This window comes from Tachysurus fulvidraco, chromosome 7 (genome assembly GCF_022655615.1).
Source record: "Tachysurus fulvidraco isolate hzauxx_2018 chromosome 7, HZAU_PFXX_2.0, whole genome shotgun sequence".
NCBI classification, from domain to species: domain Eukaryota; kingdom Metazoa; phylum Chordata; class Actinopteri; order Siluriformes; family Bagridae; genus Tachysurus; species Tachysurus fulvidraco.
Genome location: NC_062524.1, coordinates 640,168 through 655,967, shown reverse-complemented (window position 1 = coordinate 655,967; position 15,800 = coordinate 640,168). Strand labels below are relative to the sequence as shown.

General features: G+C 35.3%; 2 protein-coding genes across 52 annotated transcripts in view; both read left to right on the top strand.

The window, feature by feature from the left end:
- The window catches only part of LOC113653753 (interferon-induced very large GTPase 1-like), an 859,689-nt gene that overhangs the window by 228,174 nt on the left and 615,715 nt on the right, over positions 1-15,800 (top strand). The window lies entirely within an intron of this gene.
- LOC113661809 (alpha-tectorin-like) overlaps positions 1-15,800 on the top strand; it is a 113,872-nt gene that overhangs the window by 58,281 nt on the left and 39,791 nt on the right. For 23 of the 50 annotated variants that reach the window (XM_047816182.1, XM_047816200.1, XM_047816186.1 and 20 more), the window contains exons 30-42: positions 8,705-8,826; positions 9,393-9,671; positions 9,821-9,916; positions 10,023-10,176; positions 10,265-10,518; positions 10,602-10,748; positions 10,826-11,402; positions 11,498-12,078; positions 12,214-12,757; positions 12,862-13,460; positions 13,724-14,276; positions 14,457-14,653; positions 15,567-15,776. In XM_047816182.1, the coding sequence (XP_047672138.1) occupies positions 8,705-8,826; positions 9,393-9,671; positions 9,821-9,916; positions 10,023-10,176; positions 10,265-10,518; positions 10,602-10,748; positions 10,826-11,402; positions 11,498-12,078; positions 12,214-12,757; positions 12,862-13,460; positions 13,724-14,276; positions 14,457-14,653; positions 15,567-15,776 (4,313 nt within the window). Of the gene's footprint in view, positions 1-3,674; positions 3,911-4,346; positions 4,374-4,801; positions 4,832-6,886; positions 6,914-7,206; positions 7,237-7,355; positions 7,389-7,644; positions 7,675-8,704; positions 8,827-9,392; positions 9,672-9,820; positions 9,917-10,022; positions 10,177-10,264; positions 10,519-10,601; positions 10,749-10,825; positions 11,403-11,497; positions 12,079-12,213; positions 12,758-12,861; positions 13,461-13,723; positions 14,277-14,456; positions 14,654-15,566; positions 15,777-15,800 lie in introns of those variants that run through there. The other 27 variants (XM_047816214.1, XM_047816212.1, XM_047816213.1 and 24 more) reach the window with 27 other exon arrangements.

Here is a 15,800-nt window from a genome sequence, read left to right as displayed (position 1 = left end):
TCCACAATAAAATATAATTATAAAGACATATGAAGCAACATTGGCTATGGGATTTTTTAAAATTAACATTTGTTCTTCTTATTCTTATATGTTGCTTACATTTACTCAAATAATATCAAATAATAGTAAAATATAAAGGAAATCACAGTTCAAGTTAGGCATAACATAACATAAGTGACATTAAGAGATTTTATTAAGTTACTTTAATCATTTATTTTAGAGATATTTATAGAAATTTCTCTAAAATCATTTATTTGTATTGCCTTCTGAATTGCATTCACTTTGTACATTTACTGGTGCACAAATACTGGCTAATTTTCATTTCAAAATTATTATTATTATTATTATTATTATTATTATTATTATTATTATTATTTACTGACATTAAAAATGGTCAAGATGGTTTCAAAACAATCTCCTGGCTTTGAAATATACCAGCCTGTAATTGTGCATTAACTTTTGTGCCTCTAGAGTGAAAGTAATTCAAAATTTCATTTTTTTTTAATAGAAAATGAGGCATTTTTGCATTTTAATGAGGTTTATTATATGATACCAAATATTACAAAACGTTTTGCAAAATATTTGTTAATATGTTGTAAACAAGGTGAAAAAAAAGAGGCTATCATATAAGCAGTCAAAACAGACAAGGTCAAGTTGACTCGGCGCTCCTAATTTGCATAGGAATTCAGACGGGGTCTGCAGGAGGGTTAAGTATATTTACCCATTTTTTTTATAAGTTATAAACATTCATCTGAAATACAAAAAGTTATGCAGTAAATAGCATTTAAGGGATTTGCAACCAAATATTATGATATTTATTTAAATTTTCTTTAAGACTATCTGTTCTAACACTCACCTAAACTTAGGTTCAATGAAGTTCTAAGTAAGTGCTAAGTGCGTAACACATCTAGATTTAAATATCAGGAATTACAATAATTTCATTTTTTTATTATTAAGGTCTGTCTTTTCTATCTCTCTTTGATTTCTCTATATTGCATGTTAAACATGTCACCAAACCTGATGGTGCAGTGATTCCAGGGCAGGATTGATGTAAACAAATTAATTTAGTCAGGTGATAATTAAAAATAATTAAAGGCTTATGAGCCACAATAGAATGATTGATGTTATCTCTACACATCAGAGACATTATAATGCTGGAACAGGTTTGGTCTCTTAGTTCCAGTAAAGGGAATCTGAAATTCTACACAGAGACATTCTGTACAACTGTGTGTTTCAGACATACGTATACCACACAGTTTATCTATTAGACTCAGTAATACTTTATCAATCCCATAGGGGGGAATTACGTTTGTTATCACAGCTACATGTCACCAAAATAAGAATATATAAATATAATTCTATATAAAAATATAAAATAATAAGTCTTACATACACTAGGATAATATATATAAAAGATTTATATATATATAGGTAAAGAACTATAAAGGTAACGGTGTACTGTTGCACAGTGAAATATGTTGTTGCACTAATGAATTGTAAAGTCCGATTGACACAGGTAAGGAAGATTTTTTGTGTTGCTCTGTGGAGCACATTTTTAAATGAGTCTGCGACTGAAAGTACTCCTGTATCTGTACAGTACATCACTCCTTTACTACTGTATCTGTCCAGGACATCAGTCCTTTACTCCTGTATCTGTCCAGGACATCATAGAATGGGTGGAAGAAGTTGTCTGAGATGGTCAGTAGCTTAGACATCCTTCTTTCTGACATTAAAGTCAGATAGTCCAGCTACTTTTCCACAACTAATAAATGAAGTAGACAAATCTGAAGTAGACAAATTTGACAGTAGACAAATATTTTCAGAAGCTTCTAGAGGCACTTTCTCAGGATCTGACTGGACATGTTAGGCTTGGTTTAGTGTTGATTTTGACAGTTAGAATTTACAAAAAAATAATGACTGTTTTTAAAGTAAAAATTAGACACGGTTGTTTGTGACACCTGTTTGTTCGACTGGTTCCACCATCTATCAGGGTAATAGGTAAGTACACATCAAGAGTCTTCTTTTCTGACATCAAGGTGGTGGAATGAACTTCCTCTAGATATCTGAACTAATTACAGTTTATTAACTCCCAGGTATTTGTAATCCTCCAGTGTAAGCTTGCGTTTGTCCTCTGATGCAAAACTGATAAGCAATAACAACGTATAATACGCTGTGATTCTTCCTTGAATAATGCAAACTTTCTTGATTTTCACTGGGACTTTTATACTGTGTTATTCTGCTTATTTTGGACTTCACTGGGAATTTTGACCTTTGCCATCTCCGCATTCAAAGTCAGGATCTTGTAGCAACATTGAACCTCACACAGGCCTTCATACACTTTTCATTAATCAAAAAACATGCTATAGCAGCTGCAAAGCTGTGCTTAAATACTACTGATACCTTGTGGTGCCAGTGACTAGGGCATTATGTTCTTTCACAGTTCTCACTGTCAGATCCTGCAACCAAAATGCAGAACAGTATCATAAGCAGATTTTTAACTTTCACTGTGAGTTTCTGCACACATAGTTTTAAACAAGCATGCAAATTAAACTTCTCATTAATAAACAATTACAAGATAAAAGTTCTCTTGAACATCTGAGATGTTCTTCTTCCATTTGTCTATGTACAGTGTCTGTTCCAGAAGGTGAAGTCCTTAGCCTTCCACATTGAGGTTCTTTATTCCTTTAACCAAACATTTCATTTCCATTAGTTTCTCTTCTCATATTTTCTTTTGTCTCCTCTTTTTCTTATTTTCTTAGTCATCCTTATTTCACCTTGTCTTTTAACTGAAAAGTTAACCAATGGTGTAGGTGTGCCTCTGTAAGTCATAGTCAAGTTACCTCTTTTAATGTAATCTGGAGCTGGAGGGTTACTAACTCTGCCTAAGGCATCCAGACTTTGCCCTACAGAAATGACACTATTCTAGTATCTAGATGGCACACCTTTGAAGCTGAAATCTTCTCTGTCAGAGAGCTAACTAACATCTAACAGCTAAACAACATCACAGGAAAAATTTACGCTAATGACGGAGAAATAATTAGTAACCATCCTGCAGCTCACACACTGGACAAGCTGAATGTTTGTCATAATTATTGATTATATACCTATGACTTAATCAGATCAGATAAGATCTTGAATAAGATCCAAAGAGTGTTTAAAAGCATACGAAAAGTCAATTGTTCATAAATTGTTCAAATGAATTACCACAGCTGGCCATCAGAACATATCAAGAATTTTGTTTAAAAATACATTTGGCAGCAATACAAGGAAGCAATTATGTGGAAAAACATAAAAACTGGTTTAGAACATTGCTTATGGATTCCTTAGTTTATCAAAGTCCACCCACTTCTACTTATAAAAGCATATAAATGATGTGGAGCACAAGGAAGCTGCTGCAAAGTAGGAATAGCATCAGTACTGACAGATACAGCTGAGCTGAAGTCCGAGAGACCCCCGAGAGAGAGAGAGAGAGAGAGAGAGAGAGAGAGATAAAGAGAGAGAGAGAGAGAGCAAGGAGGTAAAGTGACAGGATAAAAAATAAATAAATAACAATACCTATAACTGAAGAGAAATTGATAGTTTAATTATTTTTAATAACATTATGTTTTTGTTTTTTAAATGTGCATTAATCGAAAAATGTGTTTTAGTTAATTTGTAAGTTTATTAACTGCCATGTTTTTCACACAGGCCTACATTTACGGCATTTAGCAGACACCCTTAACCAGAGTGACTTACAACTGAGCAACTGAGGGTTAAGGACCTTGCTCAGGAGCCTAGTGGTGGCAGATTGGTTGACCTGGGGTTCAAACGCGTGACCTTCCGATCAGTAGCCCAACACCTTAACCACTGAGCTACCACATCCCCTACACAATGAGGTGTCTAATTCCACTGTGTGTGTTGATATTACACGGTAAGATTCTGATTACATATCATTCATTATTTGTCATAAGAAAACAAGTCACACCTGACTATCAAAAGTTAAAATGTGTATGAAAAAACAATTGTCCAGTTATTTGTATATGAAGGAAATTCTTGTTGATTGTTTTAGTCAAAATTGATTGTTTTTTAAATCAAAAATTGTGCCACAGTATAAATATAAACCCTTAGGCTCCAAGAACAAATCAATTTGAGACTTTAGAAAGAAAACGGAGAGTAAAACATAATCAGCCAAAGCCAGTGATCTAAACCTTATGTTGAATAGTTACATGATACTTAAATTACAGCACAAATGACCTTAAACTAAACGACTGAACACCCCCTTAACCATCAATATCACGTTATTTTAAATTGTATGAAGTCCCATTATATATAATTAATGTAAACATTTTGTGTTGTCTTCCTTGCAGTGGGCCAAAGTAGGAGCCTATTAACAGGTAACTTGTATTATTTTTGTTTGTTTGATGTTGGCACAGTGAGCAAATATTATAGAGAGCCATTATTACAGTGAGAGAACATTTGATGACACATGTAAATTGATTTAATTTGGACCAACATAAGACCAATTATAATAATACTTCAGTGCTCCATTAACCAGCAATATTCCTACAGTTATATATATATGATCTCAAATACCAATACAAACACAGCTAAAAATAACAATAAACACAACAGACACAAATATCCATAGAGTAAATTATATTACTGTAAAACTTCAAAGGCACTATGTGTTATTATAAACCTCATTCAGTGACAATACAATAGTTAGCCTTATTAACCCACGTTGTTATTTTAAACTGTATGAAATCCATTACATATAATTAATTTTAACTTTGTGGGTTTTTTTGTTTGTTTTTATTTGCAGCAGTGCATGTAACTAGAAGCCCATCAACAGGTAAATACATTTCAATTCCAACTGTGTCTCTTAGCATATGACAATATATACATTTATCTGTTTATTTCCTGGAGCTTAAAATGCCATTTGCAGAAATACTTCAATCCTTTGTTGAACTCAAAGATTATTTTGCAACAGCTGATTGTAATGCAAGGGAGGTAAACCATCTGGAGCATTTCTCACATCACCTCGAGGATCATATTTCTATTATTGCAATGTTCATTATGACAATGAGTAATCATGTTCAACCAAACAACGCAGAAAGAAATTTGCACATCATTCTTGAAGGAATGGATATGTAAATCATGGAATAAAACCTTTTGTCACAGCTTCCAACTTGCTTCAAATAAAGGCATAACCTTAGCTTAAAAAATGATTTTTCACGATAGTGTACACCCCATCACACAGCTGAAGTCAGATGTTATTTATTTGCAAAATATTAATTGCATTAATTGGAGAAAGGTTAGGACTGTACAGGGGAGGGTATATGGTAATAACTACTGTACCAGCTAAATTCCTGTAATGTGAAAGTGTTCATGAATGATTGCATGTAGAGTTCTTACAGATGCATCTGTAGAAGTTTGGAGTAAGTTATCCATTGATTTTCAAGGATCAGACATTCCACTCATTTAACGCTCACGGGATCGACTATAGTGGGCTCCAAGCCACTTCACCCAGGTTTGTCATGTACGGACAGATTCTCGGAGGACAATGAATGAGCATGTTCAAAATAGAAAGAACAAACCATTTATTTGCAGGGCTTTATTCAGCCATTACAGGAGGCCTGAGCAACATTTACACATCAAGGTGTCACAATACTAAACATTTCTGTTGCCTCAAAAAAAAGTGTTCCTATATAACAACCATTAAACTAATTTAAGTAAAGTTTAGTGCCCAGCAACATCTGAGATTATTGTGCACCAAAACAGTTAAGTCCAAAAAGTTACTTCAGAACCTCAAACCTTGGCATAAAAAAAACACTGAATATTTGCTTATGATGTTGGACTTTTCATATATAATTGTATGGAACAAATAAATATGGGAAACGGTCTGAACAGAAACTGCAGTCCATCGTTTTTACTTCAGAATTGAAAAAAAGCAAAAAATAAAAGCACTATAAGCCCTCCAAGATAAAATCTTTCAAGTCCTTCCAAAGCCTGGTGAGTTGTGCATAGCAAAATCCATGTCAGATTAGAAATGGATTGGTATGCAAAGAATTTTTTCACAAGTGTTGGCCAGTGAAGAATACAAAAAGTTCTTCCAGAGAGACAGCTGTGAAAAACAGAATTAGAGAAACATGAAAAAATAATGATTACTATTGCTGCTGAATTGACATAATATGGAAAAGTGATGCAAGACTGGTGACTTGGTTAAATTTCTTTAAACTTTCAAATATCTGTTTTGGATACAGTGAGATGACCTTGTGTAATGTGAAAGTTTATAGCAATAAAATTATTTACAATTTACTATTACAAACCCATATTACCCCACCTATCTACATCAGGCAATATGCAGACAGTAGTGTAGTGGACACAAAAAGAGATCCACATTAGTGATCTTGATCCATGTCTGTTAGATGTAAATAAGTGAAACCTTCCTTCACCTTCCTCTGTGAAATAGCGAATACATTTCTTCATCCGTAGTCCGATACTGAGTGCGGTTTACTTTACCACTTTGTGCCATACACGCACTGTTAAACTTGTTAAACGTGTTAAACATGTTCACCAGCTCTTCATTTATAAAAATTGCAGCAACTAAGTTTCTCGCTGACTCACCCATTCTGCCAAAAGTACAAGATATTGGGTGCGTCTTGATGACGTATGCCATTATATATATATATATATAATTGTATCAAGTCCTATTATATATAATTAATGTAAACATTTTGTATTGGGTTCCTTGCAGTGGCCCACAATAGTCAATCAACTATTGACAATATATAATATATAAAGAATATAAATTCATTAATGAAGGTTGTAAACCTTATGCACAAAACCTTGGCACAAAATTCAATATTATAATTAATGTAAACTTTATCTGGTTTGTTTCTGGCAGTGTACCCAAATATGACCCAATCAACAGGTAAATAAATTCAAATAAATTTTATCTGCATGACATTAAAATTCTCTTTGTAATAAATATTATTTTTGTTTGCCTAATGTTGGCACAGTGAGAGAATATTATAGAGAGCCATTATTACAGTGAGAGAACATTACTGTAAATTGATTTAATTTGGACCAACATAAGACCAATTATAATAATACTTCAGTGCTCCATTAACCAGCAATATTCTTGTGTTAAGTCGGGAATATAAAGTAAATCAGTAAATAAGTAAAGGTTATAATTAATGTAAACTTTATCTGGTTTGTTTCTAGCAGTGGACACAAGTACGACCCAATCAACAGGTAATAATAATACTTCAGTGCTCCATTAACCAGCAATATTCCTGTGTTAAGTCGGGAATATAAAGTAAATCAGTAAATAAGTAAAGGTTATAATTAATGTAAACTTTATGTGGTTCTAGCAGAGTACGGCCCAAGTACGACCCAATCAACAGGTAATAATAATACTTCAGTGCTCCATTAACCAGCAATATTCCTACAGTTATATATACGATATATACTCATGATCTTCCAATCTGTAGTTCAACACCTTAACCACTAAGCTGCTAACTAAGTTTGTGTGTTTGGGACATTAATCTGTTGGGTGATAAATTTGTTTATTAATTGATTGACACATTGCGTGTTAGAATAAAACTTTGGCACAAAAGTAAAAGTTATAATTAATGTAAACTTGATCTGGTTTGTTTCTAGCAGTGGACACAAGTACGACCCAATCAACAGGTAATAATACTTCAGTGCTCTATTAACCAGCAATATTCCTACAGTTATATATACGATCTCAAATACCAATACAAACACAGCTAAAAATAATAATAAACACAGCAGACACAAATATCCATAGAGTACATTATATTACTGTAAAAAAAAAGTAAAAAAAATAATAATATAATAATAATAATAATAATAATAATAATAATAATAATAATAATAATAATAATAGCTTAACCACTAATATTTATACTACATACAAGGCTAACCACAAATGCCCCATTGCAGCTGAGTGCTTCCTATTAACTTTCCCATAGCCATATACCATCAGGAAATGTATAAGTAAAGAAGCATTATAATACATGAATGTTACAGTGGGGTGATATTATGGTGGCAGAGTGTTACAGTGAGGGAGTAATACAGTGTGTGAGTACTATAGCTATCCAACCTTATCCAGTGTCTTACATTTTAATTTATACAACTGAGCAATTGAGGGTTAAGGGCCTTGCTCAGGGGCCCACAGCAGCATCTTGGTGTACATGAGATTCGAACTTATGACCTTCCCATCAGTAATTTTGGTATGTGGTAGCTTAGTGGTTCAGGTGTTGGACTACCGATCTGAAAGTCATGAGTTTATGTCCATGGTCCACTAAGATGCTACTGCTGGGCCCCCTGGTTATTTCATAATAAGTAGGACAAATTGCCCAATACCTTTTGAACTCTTTAAATGACTATTTTAAAGTCTGACATAAGTCTGAGTGTTACAGTGAGGATGTGTTATAGTAAGGTAGTTAATTAACTATAGCACTTAACTATATAAATATTTAACTATTGACTGTAAATACCTACATATTTTGTAAATACTACACTATTTGGTTTATATTAATATACTTAATTATATATCATATATTAACTATATATTAATGAATTAATTGCATTGTATGCCTTATTAATGTGTAATATTCCAATTTTAAAAAATAATGTTTATATTAATATTCATTTTGACTATTTAATGTTTTGTGTATCTGATCTGCTGTATTAGGTCCCTTTTACCCATATGGAACTGGAGACATTGTAAATTCACGGATAGATGATGGAAGTTCATCTCTTATTGTTCTTCAGCAACCATTTATATATTTTGGAAGCTCATACAACCAAGTGTTTGTAAGCTACATTTTTTTTTAGTATTTGGTCAAGCTAGACCATGTGTGCAAACATATCCCATGGGCCAGAACCATCCATATAAGGGTTGTAATCTGGGCTTCAGGTTTATTTGATCTGCTAGTCAGTTGGCAGAATGTGGTCCAGATGTTCACCATTAACAGCAATACAAATAAAATGTAATTGACCTGAATATGTTTAGAGTCCACAAGATTACTTGAAAATAAAGTGCCACGTTAGAAAAAAATTAACAACTCATGAATGCTAGTTTACTCTCTTGCAACCCACAAGTATGGAGATAAATGATAACAAAGAATATGCTAGGTTTAATAAGAACCATGTACTGTTCTGTGGTCACTGAAGTTCTTTAAGTTAACTAGCATTCATCTGAAGCTCTATTTGTATGTGGTTTTGTAAACATAAGAGTCACATATTGTAACATGGATGATAAAAAATATATGAGCAATTTAGATACAGTTTACAGAATAAATTAATTGATTCATGTAAAACAGATTAAGGTGAATGATTTGAATAAGGTGATGTTTTTAATGAGATGATCTTTTTTGTAGGTGAACAACAATGGCCATCTAACCTTTGATCAAGCATGGTCCAGTTACACTCCCTACCAATTCCCTGTGAATGGTGGACGAGACATAATTGCTCCATTTTGGACTGACATTGATAATCGTGGAAATGGAGTCATCTCATATCAACAGTTCACTTCAGGCAGTGTTCTGACTCAAGCTACACAAGACATAAATCAGTATTTCCCACAGCTGAGTTTCAATGCTACTTGGGTCTTTGTTGCAACGTGGGATAGAGTAGCCTACTTTTCGTATAGTAATACGGTAAGATGATATTCTTAGAATTCAAATAACCACCACAATGACGTTTACAGAGAATGTCTTCAAAATTGTAACAATGAGATCTGTGAAATAAATACATATTTCATTAAGCTGTTTTTTTAAGGCTTTGATGTTTTTGCATCCCTTTTCAGGAAACATCTTTTCAAGTAGTTTTGATTTCCAACGGCCTTTCTTCATTTATTCTGATGAACTATGGTGTGATTGCTCCAACAACCCGGAATGTGCAGGTATGCATCATTTAGTGACATTATTGATTAGCATTTTTTAACCTAGTTGAAGTTAACAAAGCTTAGTTAATACATTTATCTTATAAATTGTTCTTCTTATTATTAGGCTGGTTATGACACAGTTGACTCCAGCTACTATTTCTCAATTCCTGGGTCATTTCAATACAACTACCAAAGTTTTACCTATAGCAGCAATGTGAATGTCACAGGCAGATGGGCATTCCGTGTAGATCAAGGATCACGGGGCTGTCAGTTTAATGGTAATTCTTTCACACTATACAATTAATTCTTGCTGTTGAAAAAATATTTGTACAAACTACAATTAATCTAACTGCTTTATTCTACCAGGTAACTTTGTGCAACTAGGTGCCATATTCTGGACAGATAACACTTGCCAGCGTAAATGCACTTGCACCCGCAGTGGTCTCCAGTGCATCTCTCAGCCATGTACATTTGCTCAAGCTTGTCAACCGGCTGCTTTACAGTATAGCTGCCAAAATGTACAACGCCAAACTTGCACTATTTCTGGAGATCCCCACTACTATACATTTGATAATCAAATCTTTCACTTTCAAGGAACCTGCACTTACATCTTGTCTGAGGTTTAAATAATTTATATTATAATATAATTCACTATGACAAAATGTAGGGGATAAAAAAAAAATAAACATTATTTTCTTGGCAGGCCTGTGGCAACAGCTTGCCTTACTATCGAATTGAAGGAAAAAATGATCATCGAGGCAGTGCACATGTGTCCTGGACACGCCTGGTCAGGGTATTCGTCTATGACGAGATACTGGAATTAGTAAAAGATCATCCATATGAGGCCAAGGTGAGCATCATTACACTTAAATTAATCTTTTCCAATTTTTTATCAATTAGCTGATTTTAGTTCCTTTGTGCCTCCAGGTGAATGGAACCTTCACAACAACACCTTTCAGTCTCCGCAACGGCTCTATTCAAGTTTATCGGTCAGGTTTTTCTATTGTAATCAGTACAGCATTTGGACTAGTTGTTACATACGATGCGTATTCATATGCAACCATCAATGTGCCTTATGACTACCAAAATGCCACATGTGGCCTGTGTGGTAACTTCAACCACCAACAAGATGACTTTCGCACACCTTCAGGAGAAATCCTGAGCTCAGACGTGGGCTTTGGAGATTCCTGGAAGGCAGTGAGAGACACAGATCCTGGCTGTCAGATTGACGGGTGCTCAGGGCTGGCATGTGCAGGTTGTACAACATATCAGAGCAACCTTTACAGTAACTCAGACCACTGTGGAATCTTGGTAGATGCTAGTGGTCCTTTTGCCAGTTGCCACTCTATTCTGTCACCACACACGTTTTTAGACAGCTGTGTCTACGATCAATGTGTGGGTGGTGGATACCAACCAATTCTGTGTCTATCAATCAGTGTTTATGCTACGCAGTGTCAACAGCGGGGCGTACAGCTAGGTCAATGGAGAAGAAGAGGATTTTGTGGCAAGTTAAATATTTCTTTTTTATATGTCCATAATTGGTCTGTTTTGTTTAAGTTTTAAATTTAATCATACTCTTCTGCTACAATCTACTCCCAGAATTGCCATGCCCGGAGCACAGTCACCCTGAGTTCCTGGGAACAAGCTGCCCAGCAACATGCAGCAACCCTTCTTCACCTTTAAATTGCACCTTACCATATCAGGAAAGCTGTATCTGTGATGCAGGTTATGTCCTAAGTGGAGGTATATGTGTTAATCAAAGTAACTGTGGCTGCACTTTTAATGGACTTTATTATGTTGAGGGTCAATCAGTGCTATTGGACAATGACTGTGGCAGGCTATGCACCTGCAGCAACATGGTAATGAGCTGCCAACATCATCAATGTGGTCCACAGGAGGTGTGTACCATCAATAATGGTGTAAGGGGATGCAGACCTACCAGTTACGCCACCTGTTGGGTTGACCGTCTAGGCTCATATCACACCTTTGATGAAGTAGATTTCAGGTATCAAGGAGCCTGTGAACTCATCCTCACCAGAGTTAATGAATCACCACTACCTAACTTTGCAGTAACACTGCAGAGAATCCCCATGGGTCCTTCTGGGTTTTCTAAGATCCTGAGATTTGAGGCAGGGGGATTTCAGATATCTCTAGAAATGAGAGAAGGCGGAAATATACAGGTAAGATTATTAAATATAGATTTATAAAACAGTTCATTAAAATCCCTATATATGTCTGTCACAATGCTTGAGAATATTAATTATTGAATCTTGTCTAGATTATTTAAAATGGCAACCTATTGTTTTCTTATCCAGGTTGATGGACGTTTTGTTGCTCTACCCTACAGTGTTGGCAATGGTCAAATCCTTATCTATCATAGCAGTGTGAACAGTATAATTATGGAAACTTCATTTGGGGTAACTGTAAGATCAGACTGGTCACACCTAATTAGAATCACAGCACCCAACACCTACACTGGTGCACTTACTGGTCTGTGTGGGAATTTCAATGGAAATGTTGAAGACGAGTTTTATGGCCCTGGTGGAGTCTTGTTAAATAGTTCACAGGAGTTTGGGGATAGCTGGAGAACTGGATCTCTTTCAGCCTTCTGTGTAGACTCAAATGTACAACCAGAAGAGAACTTCACTGATCACTGCAACATCATGGCTTCTCGAGATGGACCATTTGCTCTATGCCATAGCATCCTGGACCCTCAGATTTGGATAGGAAATTGCAGAGACAATTTGGGACAGACCCATGGTGCCAGAGAAGCCATGTGTGAGGCTCTACGAGCCTACGCTGTACTCTGCCAGCAAAGTGGCGTCAGTGTCGGAGAATGGAGAAATATCACCAACTGTGGTGAGTAAAATAGTAGCTTACAACAAGACTTTAGAATAGTTGGATGAGGTTTTATAAAAAGTGTTTTAAAGAGCAATACATAGTTATATAAAACTTTTTTTCAGATTTCCAGTGCCCAGCCCACAGCCACTATGAGGAATGTGGCACTTCATGCCCTGCAGCCTGTCCTAGTCTGTCTTTTCCATTCCCTTGTTCCCGGCTCTGCCAGGAGGGATGTCAGTGTGATAATGGGCTAGTGCTAAGTGGAGACCAGTGTGTCCCCCCTATGGGTTGTGGGTGCTTTCATGAAGGCCGCTACAGACAGAGTGGAGAGCAGTTCTGGTTTGGTCAGCAGTGCCAGTTCCATTGTGTCTGTGATGGGACATCAGGTTTTGTCAACTGTAGTTCATCATCTTGCCAAGATCATGAAATATGCCATGTCATTGACGGAGAATATGGCTGCCATCCTCGACCCAGTGCCACATGCTCTGCTTCAGGGGACCCCCATTACACTACTTTCGATGGACATACATTTGACTTCCAGGGCACATGCCACTATACACTGGCAACTGTATGTAATGATACTCTAGGACTACCATATTTTCAAGTAATTGCACGAAATGAACCATGGAATGGACTCTCAGTGTCAATCACTGTGGAAGTTTATGTCAATGTTTCAGGACACCTGGTACATGTTTCACGCGACATGTATGGCACAGCTGAGGTGAGTTTAAAAAAAAAAGTCTGATAAAGAAAAACAGTATTTATTCAGTGAGAAATTAAAATATTACAATTTACAGTATACATTAGATAAATAAATACAGTCTGATTAAGGTGGAAGGTCTGTTTGGAAGGACAGGAGTTCAATACTACTGCTGGGCCCCTGAGCAAGGCCCTTAACTTTCAACTGCTCAGCTGTATAAATGACATAAATGTAAGTCATTCTGGATTGGCTTGTAAATGTACATTTTTCTTTCTTTTCGTCAGATTGACAGTGAAACCAGGAATCTTCCTGCTGTTGTCGACTCTGGCCGTGTGTCAGTTTACTCCAATGGAAGAAATACATTTATTACAACTGACTTTGGCCTAAGTGTGAGCTATGATGGCTCTTGGGTGGTTCTAATCACAGTTCCAGGGAATTACAGTGGAGCCACATGTGGCCTCTGTGGTAACTTCAATGGTGACAGCAATGATGATTTCCGTTTGCAATCTGGCAGGCTCAGTTTTTCTGCTGCAGAGTTTGGAGCTGACTGGAAAGTGGGGAATGAAACAAGATGTAATGGATGTGGAGACTCCTGCCCACAATGCCAAGACCCCTCTAGAGCACAATCTCTGTGTGGAATCCTAACAGACAATCAGGGTCCTTTGAGTTTTTGTCACGCTGATGTTGATCCACTTGCCTATTATAACGACTGTGTCTTTGATCTATGCCTATCTGAGCACAGAAACGATGTACTGTGCCGATCCATTGAGACATATGTTAGTGCCTGCCAGTCTGCCAATGTCAGGATTTATCCCTGGAGAGAAAATACAACATGTCGTAAGTGGATTAAAAGAAAATTAAAACTGTTAATCTATATTTTCTCCTTATAATATTTTAAACCTATAAACCATTGAAAATCATTTGTCAGCATGTTGGTTTAACAGATGGATATATGTGATGTGTAACAGTAGTTGTGTAGTAAAAGGTCATACCATTATATGTGTGTTAATTCCTCAGCGATAATCTGCCCTGCGAACAGTCACTATGAGCTGTGTGGCTCTGACTGTGGTCATACCTGTACCAGCAGCATAAATGTCACATGTGAGAGAACATGCAGAGAGGGTTGTTTCTGTAATGAAGGCTTTGTAAGGAGTGGAAACAACTGTGTGCCTGTAGAGCAATGTGGTTGCTCGTATAACGGATTCTACTTCCAGGTGAGTTTCTGACACTTTTTACATTATATAATATATATATAATACTTATATATTTATATATAATACTGATTTTATATATATATAATACTTATTTTATATATATATAATACTTATTTTATATATATATATATATATATATATATATATATATATATATATATATATATATATATATATATTTATTTATATAATACTTATTCACATAGTTATACCTTTCTACAATTTGTACTGTCACAATCTAATATTAATACTTTTTTGGCTGAATGTTTTATTAATTTTATTACTTCCATGGGTCAATACAAAATTTGGAATAGAATTAAAGCTGCCTGTTTTCTGACATGTTTCTCTTGTTATGGTATTTGTGTATAAATAATATTTAGTGTAAAAATTAATACCACTAAACTCTTAAAATAAATGATATACTTTATGTTAAAACGTTGATAAATAAAATCAGTGAATGATCTATACAGTTTTTCCTCCCCACAGTCACCTAAGACTTGCTCATTGGGGATAAATACATACACATTTAAATATATCTAATATTAATCTTGTATTTTGTATTATATTAATCTTTATAATAACCTTTTGTTTTATATTCATGTTCTGTACAGCTGCTTTGAGTCAATTTTAACTGTGAAAAGCGCTATCCAAATAAACTTTAATTGAATTGAATTAAAAACCTAATGATGTGTTCAGTGAAATATGTAATTATAATGATGATGTTTTCTGAACGTTAATGTGCTTTACCTGTATGTATTATTTTAGGCCCCCCATATAAGCATCCACTGCTGAAAGCACTATACACATTAAATCGAATTGAATATTTTGTACTGTATACATGTACATGCTCAGTTTACGGCTAGAATAACAATAAAGTCTAATCTAAATCTAATATTTTCTTTTGTTCTTGCAGATTGGTGAACAGTTCTGGACTGAACATTGTTTACAACACTGTGAGTGCTTAGGATCCAATAACCTGCGCTGCATCTCCACCCCCTGCTCTTCCACTGAGGAGTGTGTGATCAGGAATGGTAGACTTGGCTGCTACAGTCAAATGTCAACTTGCATGGTCACAGGAGATCCCCATTATTATACCTTTGATGGGGCAGTGACCCACTTTCAGGTTAGAACTGAATACTATTACATT